Here is an 11,282-nt window from a genome sequence, read left to right as displayed (position 1 = left end):
TACTAAATCTAGTAAAAAGAATAAGATTTAGATTTAGAATAATATCTGGTATTTTTATTAAATAATAATTCCCTAGTTCTTTAGAACTTCTATAATAAGAATTCCGAATAGCTAAAACTATTTCAGAACCTTTTTTACTAGTTAGATTATACTAAAAATAATATATTACCAGAATTATATAATATAAATAGAAATTCTTTAAGTTATATATAGAAGGCCCCTAGCCTTTAATATATAATTTGCGATTTGGAAATTTAATAGAAACTTTTAAAGCTCGGAAATAAGCTTATTTTAATAAATAAAAATATTATAATTATTATAATATATATTATTAATAGGAATTAGACTAGAACTAGCTAGGTATTTAAAATCGAGAAATATAAATTAAGGTTATATATTATAACCCTATTTAGCTAATATATAAGCTTATATATAGCTTGTAATTATTTAAATCCGAGACTTCTTTAAAATTCTCTTTTCTTTTTTAGCTTTAAATTATTAAAATAAAAATAGTCTAATTTTGCCTTTTAGGTCCTAGATTTTATATTTATAATAATTTAATTAAAATATTTATTATAAAGAATATATAATTAATAGAAGTAGTATTTCTTTTTATAAAAAAAGTAGCTTATATAAAAATAGTAAAAAAGTCTCTAGTTATATAAAGCTTTTTCTAGTTTTTATAAAATAGAAAATTCTTTATAAAATTATTTTTATAATTCTAGTAATATTTATTTATATATTTTATTTTATATAATTATTTATTAGAATTTTTTTTATAAGTTCTATTTACTTAGTTATATAAGTAAATAATTTATAAATATAAGCTATAATATTATATATTTTACTAAATAAACCTAAAAGCCTAAACTTAATTTTCTTTCTTTTATTATTACTAATTTCTTAAATCTATTTCTATTATTTATATAATTTAAGTTTTTTTATTTTAATTAATTTAGAGAATAAGAAAACTTATATTATAAAATTAATAATATAGCTAATATAATAAATTTATATTTATTATATATTCTATTTAATATTAAATTCTTATTTCTAGTATACTTGAATTATTTTATAAAAAGTTCTATTAATTCTAGTATTATTACTTATAATACTATAGTTTTCTAAAACTAAAAAAAGAATTAAAAATTACTTTTCTTTTAAATAGCTATAAACTAGTTTAAAAACAAAAAAAACCTTTTAATACTTAAACTTATATAAGATAAAATAAGTATAAATAGCTAAAAAAAAAAAAAGTAATTTAAAAAATATAAATATATAAGATTACTAATTAGAGAACTTATTATATAATATTCTTATATTAAATCCAGAATTCTTTAATCTTAATAGAAATAATAAAGTAAAATATAAAAAGTATATTTTTATAAGCTTTATTTAAAAGCTAGTAAAATATATAAAATTCTAGCTAATTTATTATATTATAAAAGAGATTTCATATAATAATGAAAGTAATTAAGACTTTTATAAGAACTCTTTAATTAAATTTCTTTATATTTTCAAGTTTTTAAGCTTAATAATAAAGCCCTTAAATTTATTAAATAATTTTCTTCTAGTTCTTGAAATTAGTAGATTTAAGAATAATAAATAAATAATACCTTAGAATATACTTTCTGAGGTTCCCTATAATAGTAGTATTATATAGTAATAAAAAAGAATCTAATTAATAATATAAATAATAAAATAAAGCTTTATTTTTATTAGATAATATATAATAAGAATACTTTCAAATTAGGAAAGTTCTCTTTAAATAATTCACAGAAAATATTACTATCTCGGATAGTATAAGGAAATAGTCTGGTTTAATTAAAGAAGATATTTTGAGAATATACTTAAGGTAAATTAATTATATAAATAGATAAAAAGTAAGGAAAGGAGCTATAGTAGGGAAACTAGCAGTAGATTCGCCTGCCCCTGTCATTTTCGCCTTACCCCTGCCATTTTGGAACGATTAGAACGTTCTATTACCGATATTACCTAATACCTGTCAATACAGGCCGGAACGTTCCGTGGAATGTTCCAGGGTGGAATATCGCCAAGCCTGGGCTGGAAGATTATTTCACAGCACAAGAGAACTTACAAGAAGCAATAGAGAGCGTAATGCAGTGTTTAGAGGTATCGTCACGCATAATTTCTTCCAACGCAACCACGACCTCAACCCTTGGCCGAAGAATCACGAGTCCCCAAATGGTGTGTTTGATACCGTATGGAAGCTCGCTAAACTTGGGGAAGCTTGAAAGTGGCAGTGCTGCGGGTTTAACCTTACTTGTTAGGGGTTGTTCTCATTTCGCAGTCAGGAATAACAACTGATTATCACACGCCAATCCTAACATGAAGACAATTTGTTTCTATCCAGAAAGGTGAGCGGAGCTGCTTTACTCGCAGTTTTGGGTGAGTCGAAGGAGAGCGATGGTGGATGGACTAGTATCGAAGGCGGCCTGTTTCGGCTCCTCGGCTACGACTGCCGCCAGCTAAGTTTGGAAAAAGTCAGTCAAGGATTCTTCAGAGCCAGGAGGCAGTGCAAACCCTTTCAATCCAATGAAACTTTTTACTCATTCTCAAAAACCAGGATCCTCTTTGGCCTCCATACCAGACTTTGTTGTTGGCTCCCATCCAGCCTATTGGAACCCGGCTCTGGTTGGGGTTGGGTGTGGCTAAAATTAGCCGCTAACCACCCTCACATCCTGGTGTGGCAGGTACAGGAGGGGGCTCAAATAGGCTCCATATTCGCAGTCACTATCGCCCTCGCCAACTCTCTCTCACAGCATCGACTCCTCCACTGAAGTTATTCCAACTCTAATTAGACCTCGTGAATTTATGCAGTCGCTAGCGTGGGCAATGGCTGCCGCACAAAGGGATAGATCATCGAAACGACTTTCCGAGGGGGTACTCAGAAGTACGCCTCCTAGGCGTATAAAAAGTCAGATGGCTTAGGGGGATAGAGCCGAAACTATTTTTAGATTCGGAGTACTACAACTGCGAGTAGATCAGGTTAAAAGACTGCACCTCAGAGTGATTTCGTCTGAAGTATTATACCTTGATATACTATAAGATTACGTATACAGTTTATTTGTACTTCAAGCCCGAGTACTCTCAGCTGTAGTACTATAACTGAGAGTACGTCGACTGCACCTCAGAGTACTATAGGATAACATATACCGTTTATTTATACTTTAAGCCCGAGTACTCTCAGTTGCAGTACTGCAACTGAGAGTACGTCAGCTTACAAGACACCTCCGGTTTTCTCTATGAACCTTGCTTTTCAGTCACATGGGCAATGAAGATATACTCAGAACAATTGTCTTTATACATGGTGTGATATTCTTGTTAATCTATACTAATAATTCCGGCGATAGTCTTCTACAGTAGTTGAACTCTAATCCTCCAATCTTTGTTCCACATTCGGTTGGTAGGCATGGCCGCTTCTGCTCAGGCGCTGATTATCCTCGGCTCACCCTCGGCTCAAACAGCGCACATGAGTCCTGGCACCTCGCTGAGCAACCTGAGTAGTACCCACTTAATTAATGAGGCTTGATGTTGGCTTAGGGCACACATCATATCATTTTTGTCAAGTTTTGACGATTATTCCTGGGAGCCCAAAGAGGCGCCCAAGGATCCCGAACAGGACCTCTATGAAAAATGGATTATGTTATGCCACGCGTTTCGCTACCTCGCATCACATCTAGCTACCACAAACGCAGCAGCGCTGCCTCTGGAGCCGCAGATATCCAAGCCAGCTCATGCACAACTCCCACCCCAAGCCTCGCTGCCTCGTCAGCATACCTCTGAATCAGCATGACATTAACAAAACACCACTCATCCATAGGAAACACTCCTTCATCCACCGAAACAATGTCATCGACCATGTTAGACCGGGATAGGAGCATGAACTCGAGCCCCCGATGCTGATTCTGCTCAATCATGTCGGTCCAAGTCTTTTCTAGAAAAATCGTGCCTACAGATTGCGACTCTTGGTCAGATATAATGAAAGCTTCGTGGTCTGGCCAGTCTATGCTGCGTTCGCCAAGATCGAGTGTGTCACCCAGGAACTGGAAGGTGGCCGTGCTTGTCCAGCAAGCAAGGGAGCAAGATCTTAGATCTTGTGTTGTCATCTCTTCTCTGGGCCGCAAGGTATTCAGAAATGCTGCTGGCGGACTGCCCTGCGGACGAATATCTTCGTGCTTAGATGGTTCAAAGGGCTTCGACGGTTCCGAGCCATGAGGAAGTGATACCTTAAATCCGGTGCCATCTCTATTGACCAGGTACCAATCGACTTCCCGCCGAATGTACCTCGTGAACTGCGCCCGATAATTTGACAAAACATTCCATCCAGCCCATGACCAGGACGGAAAGCCAACACCCAGATTCCCAGTCGGTAGTATCATTCGTCGCCGGTGCGGTCCCCGTTGGTGCCAGAGAAGGGCCTCGTCCAGACAGACTTCAGGGAGTCCATGAATAAATTCGGTGTTCATGGTGGTCCTAAGGATGGACATCACCCCTTCTAACGCCGCTAGCGCATCGCCCTGATTTGACATTTCTCTAGACGTATATCGTTCTACTACATTACGATAGTATTCGAAGGCCGCCGAAGGGTTCCCAAACTTGCTTCGGGAGAGTCCCTGACCGTTAGACTTTTGACCGTGCGTCAGGTTATTATAAAGCCCACCAATATTCCAAAGGCTAGTTCCAGGGTATACAAACGCCGAAGGGGATTTTCCTTCGCCCACGACATCCTCACAGAACACTCCGCACGTACATTGGAAGTAGAGCTGCAATTCGGTGAAGAATAGTCGCCTTCTCGAGAGCAGACCCTCTTGAAAAGTCCACGCTCGTGTATTCCAGGGGCTAGTCATCGTGACTTGCTCTACGTTGAGTATTGTGGTACAAAGCTCGAGGCCATGTATACGGGCTGTGTTTTGAAATGACCGGCGGCTCAGACGATATCCAGGCAGGCCATCGTACCGGGTCGAATCTTCTTCGGCTGCTGGGGCGGATATAATTGCCAATAGTGCGTTGTCGTACACCCGATCCATCTGCAAGATCTGCTCCTCTTTGTCCATGTCGTCGTCCTGGATTATGCATAGTGCATCGACCCATAAGAACTCTCGGCCAATTTCCCGAACAAAGTCAATAGCATCCTGTATTGTTCCCGGAAGCAAATCCCATACGCCCGAGAGAGAGCTGCGCATTTGAAGATCTGCGATGTTTAACTTTGTCGTGGTGAAAGAGCGAGTTGACTGAGCCCAACAGTAGCTCAACACAATATACTTGGCCTCCGGTGGGAGCAATACAAGGGACATAGAGTTCACATCGATCACGCGGAGATTGCGGGGTGCCTTACTTGTGTAGGCCACATCGTCAAAGTGAGCTGCCTTCTCACAAAGGTCTCCATGGCCGTGTTCGCATTCATCAAGCCATTTTCTAGCAAGCTGAATATTTGCTCGGATAGGATCGACAATTCTTCCATGAAAAGTCAGCTTGGAGCCACGAAGTGGGGAACTGGTCGAGAGTAGCTGAATGTCGCCTGCATGATCGAGGTATGGTCTATTTTGGTCCGACTGTCCTCTTAGCGCAATACCCAGGCGAAAGCATTGCCTAATCAAAGTCTCGTTTAGATCGATATTTGGCCGTGAGGCCTTGGATCCTAGGGATTGATCTTCTGCATAAAGGTAGCTGTAGAGAAAGATTTGAGGATTGCTATCTAGTCCCGGCGCGTCGTTGGCCCACTCAACATACTTGTCCGCAGTCAACCAATTCGCCAGGCCCCACCACCTGAGCAGTGCCCCCATTACCAATCCACATAGGACACAAGTATCGGATGTTCTGCGAAGGTCTGTCAGGGAGTATAGCATTGCTGCATCTCTAGCAGGCCCGACGGATCCTGAGGGCACCCGCAAAACGTGCATTTCCTTTTGAAAATATGAAGCGAGCTCAATCTCTTCGCATCTTGAACAGAGAATTGTCCTCGACTCTTGCATATTTGAAGGTATTCGATAAGGGGGAATGTCGAATTGCCGATGAGCGCGGGTGCTCCCTGGCCTTTGCAAGGTGTTGCGCAGAGATTAGAATCCCAACTCCACCTCTATAGATATTCAATACCAGAATAGCGAGCCTGGGGGCCTATCCTAATACAAGGGGCCTATCGCGGCCCCCTAGAGCCCGTTCTAGCTCCCCTGAATCCTTCTCGTCAGGAGTTGACGCTCTCGACAGCCGCGCGACTAGGGATAAGCACACCTAGGCAAGACGGGTAAGTAGAGGTGAGGCGGTCGAGAGCGCACAATGGAGGCCGGTGAGGTTAGGTGAGGTTAAGGTGAAGCGAGGGTGAGTATGTGATATTTGATCACGATTTTGTATGTAATTAGGGCACGTGTAATCACGTAAGGTGCGATCGGGGCTAAGGATTTCTACCCGATCGCATCCCAGCGAATAAACCTTACCTCCTTCTTACCCTTTGAAATCACAGTAGAGCGGCGAGGTGTCACGTGCGCGGTTACTTGGCACACCGCAAAGTGAGGTGAGGATTGGCGCGAAACAACAAGAAGTAAGTATTGAGGGGGCACGACACCACGCAAGTTTGGCAATTTTGCTATAGGACTAATATCGAAACCCATACCCCTTAATAATGAGAGACAATAATGAAATATCAAAACACTATACTTTATACTCCTCTAGAGTATACACCTATTATTAATAGTAAGTATAGGAGTTGGTTTCTCGTATAATTATAGCTATCCCTTCGTCCGCTGAGACATTGCCAGGCGCTAGCAAGGGGCCTGGCTCAGGGCGAAAGGGAATAGATGACTAATAAGTTTATAAGCAAAAGGACGCCTGCGCAGTCTGAGCCAGGCCCCCTGGCTAGCGCCTGGCAATGTCTCAGCGGACGAAGGGATAGCGAATAGAAAAACTTGAATTGTTCTCTTATTACGAGAAAAACTAAACTGAGGAATAATAGTCTAAGTTGCAGGAAAACGAAGGGGTATATATAGATAGCCCTAATCTATTATATAACTAAAACTCCTGTCCTAGTAACCTCCTGCTATATTGTCCTTTCCCGTCAAGGATTAACAATAACCCGTTATATTGTCAGGGTCGTTACACTATTTGGTACAGCATTTATACTAAAACTATTATTAGTGGCAGCTTGTTTGTTGGTTTATATATTATATATAATATACTATATAAGTACAGGAGTTCGATGCCGGGCATTCACTAGTGAAATCAAAGATCTCCCCGAGAGTTTGGCCATGGCTGCACGCCATAACACTTTCTGCACTGCCGCAAACAGTGTATCAAATGAGTAGAGTAGAGTAGAGTAGTGGGTCCTACTTATACTCTACTCAAGCTACTTATGAGTAGTATAAGTAGTGTGAGTAGGTACCCACGTGACAGTTACACGTAACAGACTAGCCTAATTAGGTAAGCCTACCATCTAGCGCCGCTCTAGCGCCAAGTTTCTACCCAATTAGGCAATGGCATTGCTTAGTAAGCGAGCCAAAGGTCAGGGGTATTACGGTTATTACGATATACGGTACTAGTAGGGGTTAGACTAGAACTAGAGAGGCATCTGGCATCTGAGAGAGGCATCTGGTATCTGAGAGAGGCATCTGGCATCTGAGCAAGGCATCTGTAGTCACCTGATTATTACACGTAACCCCGAGCTTAAGCTAGCACGTGGGCCCGTATATAGCTTGCGATTATTTAGATCCGAGGCTCCTTCGAGATCCTCTTCTCTCTTTAGCTTTGAATCATTAAAATAGAGATAGTCTAATTACGCCTTCCAGGCCCTAGATCTTATACTCGTAATATAATTTAAAGCTTACTCACTTCTTAATCCTATAGAGGATTTAAATAATACCTACCCGATCGGTTTTCGATAAGTATAGACGTAATATACCATAGCTACTCCTATACCGGTTAACTAATATTAGAATGAAAGAAAGCCCTAGAATAACTAGGCAAGAAAGCCCTAGACCGGTCAGATAAGCAGATAGGCTAGTAACCTTATTACTAAATAAAGACCTCTAAGAAAGCAAGTCCTAGAATAACTAGGCAAGTCAGAAGAAGCTATAGTACGAGATACTACTAGTATATTACTAGAAAATGAACTAGAGCCTCTTATTAAGTCTTCTAAGGAGTCCGAATATCCCATTAATACTTATAGTAAAAGAGATACTTTCTTTTAGAGAGCCTAAAAAGAAAAGGAACTTGCCTTATTAAAGGCAAACTTCCAAAAATTACTCCGGAGCCCAGAGGCTTTATATAAGAAGATTATTAAACTAATTCTAAAGATATATAATATTCTTGCCTATAGCAAGAATTATTATAATTAGCTAAGAGAAATTAAATAAGTCTTATAAAAGAATAAAGCTATTATTAAAAAGCTTATTATATAACCTATAGAAATAACCGGTTTCTCTATTCTAGAAAATAAATACTTAGTTAAATTTCCTAATTTTCTTATTTTTAAAAATATAACTAAGAATAATATTATATTTAATAATTAGTTAGTTTAAATTAAGAATAAGTTCTATAATAACTTTAATATTTACTAGATAGAAAACTTTAAGATTATTTATATTTCTGGCTATATAAATAGTTATATTCTTATACTAATTTCTTCTTATCTAAACCAGGATAATTAATATATATATAAGATTATTAGAGAACTATATACTTATTTAGAAAAGCTATATAGTAACCCGAATAAGGAATATAATATTTAGTAAGTCTTTAAGAAGCTATTTATAAAAAAGGACCAGATTTTTTAGGAATTCTATATCCTATTTCTAAGATATATAATAAACAGAAATATTAATTTATAGGATCTTAAGAATAACCTAAATAATAAACTTATCTAGAAGCTCTAAAAGGCTATAGCTATATATTATAATAATCCGGCTATTTATATTATAGAGTTTATATAATACTATATTATAAATAACTAGTAAATCCGAGCTTATTATAAAAAGAAAAACTAGATATTTAAGAAAACTAATAAAGATATAGATAAGCTAAGTTCAGAAGCCGCTCTTTATATAAAGCCTATTCCTAAGACCCTAGTAATAGATAAGCCTATTATTTTAAAGCCCGAATTCTTAGATCTCAAATACTATAATTATAACAGATTTAGTTATATATTTAAGAATTATCTAGAACCTAAAATAAAGTATATAAAGCAAGTCTTAGTAACTAAACTAGTAGTACTTATTATAAGTAAGTTATCTAAGAATATAGAATAGGAAAATAAGAACTCCTAAAAAAAGTTTTCTTTTTAGGGCTATATTATATAAATATAATAGAAATTAATTTAAGCTAGCTATTAAGAAATAAAGCATTTATATTTCCTTATATAATTAGTAATAATAAATTAGATATTAAGATTTCTTTTCTTATTAATACTAGAATAAATAAATATACTTTTATTAATTTCAAGTTTATAAAAATAATTAAATAATTTCTAGATATTAAGTCTATTTAATTAGTATTATCTTATAATATAAGAGAGTTTAATAGTAAATAGGCTATATCTATTACTTATTATATTAAGCTTATATTCTTAATTAATAAATAGAAGGTCCTAATACTTATACTAGTTATAAAACTAGATAAATATAATATAATTTTAAGATAATAATAGTTTATAAGTACTAGTATTCTAATTAATTATAAAAATAGAAAATTAATCTAGCTAAATAATTAGCCTAGAAAAAAGAATTAGAATAAGGTTCTAACTACTATATATAAGAACTTGGAAACTGGAAAAAGTAACTAGTACTAAGAAAATATAAATAGAAGAAATAAAGCTATAGCTATAAATAAGTTCTGAAAACCTTAGCTTATAAAAAGAAAACTTCCTTATTCTTTTCCTAAGCCAGGCTCAGAAAGCCATATATAGTAAAGAAATTAAGCTTAATACTATAAAGAAATACAAGTAGCCTTAGGAAATATAAAGGTTTTTCCTAAACTAAAAACAGAAATATTAAAACTATATTATCTAAAGGAAAGCTATAAGATCTAGTTAAGGCCTATAATTAATATTATAGGTATCTTATTAGCCGCTTTCTAAATAAATCTATAAAAGAAAAAGATTCTTTTCTTTATAATATTATTTTTCGAAATTAATAAAGAACTAGAATTATAATAAAAGAACGAGTTTATCTCGAGTAAGTAATAGCTAGAAGAAATAGAGCTATAGTAACTAGTAAGAGTTTTATTAGAGAAGTTTAAGAATTTTATAAATATTTTCTTAAAGAAAATATTAAATATCTTATTTTTATATTAATTATATAATTATAAGATTTAGATTAATAATCCTAAAGGCCTAGAGAGCTTAAAGTATTTCCTACTTTATTAATAATTAACCTATAAGCTATAGGAAATTAAGTATTTCTTTAAAAAGAACCTCTAATAGGGTTTTATTAAGCTAAGCTAGTTTTCTTTTATATCTTTAATTCTTTTTATAATAAAGGCTAATAAAGCTCTTTAATTCTATATTAATTATTATAAGCTAAATAACTTAATATAAAAAAACTATTATTCTTTTTCTCTTATTTATAAGATTCTTATATAGCTAGCTTAAGCTAAGGTCTATATAAAGCTAGATATCTAGTAAGTATTTTATTAGATTTAAATAAACCTAGAATTAGAAGAACTTATAATATTTTATATAAGATATAAGGCCTATAAATATAAAATTCTTTAGAAAAACCTAACTAATAGCCTTATTATATATTAGAAATATATAAATAATATTTTCTTTAATTATCTTAATATCTTTTATATAGCTTATTTAGATAATATTCTAATTTACTCGAATAATTCCTTAAAATATAAAGACTATATATAAAAGATTCTCTAGTAATTATAAGATACTAACCTCTAAGTAAATATTAAGAAATCAGAATTCAAAATTACTTATATAAAGTATCTAGGCTTTATTATTTCTATTAGAGATATTAAAATAGATTTAGATAAGATAATAGTTATTAAGAACTAGTAATTACTAAAAATAGTTAAGGAAATATAAGGCTTTCTAGGCTTTTATAATTTTTATTAGTATTTTATTATAGAATATAGCTATATAATAAAGCTTCTAATAACTCTAATATATAAGGAAGTTCTATTTAAATAAATAAATTAGTATTAAGAAGATTTTATAAAACTAAAGCAAGCTATATTCTCGATATTAATTCTATATTACTATAACTCGAATCTTTTTATTATAAATAAAACAAATATATTAAATAGAGTTATAGCTAGTATTC

General features: G+C 34.3%; 1 protein-coding gene across 1 annotated transcript; it reads right to left on the bottom strand.

Annotated features, from left to right (window-relative positions):
• Positions 1 to 3,517: 3,517 nt before the first annotated feature.
• K444DRAFT_609651 (HET-domain-containing protein) lies at positions 3,518 to 6,308 on the bottom strand. Its single transcript, XM_024879612.1, has one exon. It carries the CDS (start codon positions 5,994 to 5,996, stop codon positions 3,705 to 3,707), a length of 2,292 nt encoding a protein of 763 aa, XP_024740345.1. The 5' UTR covers positions 5,997 to 6,308; the 3' UTR covers positions 3,518 to 3,704.
• Between the last annotated feature and the right edge of the window lie 4,974 nt (positions 6,309 to 11,282).

Source organism: Hyaloscypha bicolor (assembly GCF_002865645.1).
Source record: "Hyaloscypha bicolor E unplaced genomic scaffold K444scaffold_50, whole genome shotgun sequence".
Classification (NCBI taxonomy): domain Eukaryota; kingdom Fungi; phylum Ascomycota; class Leotiomycetes; order Helotiales; family Hyaloscyphaceae; genus Hyaloscypha; species Hyaloscypha bicolor.
This window is presented reverse-complemented; position numbering and strand designations above follow the sequence as displayed.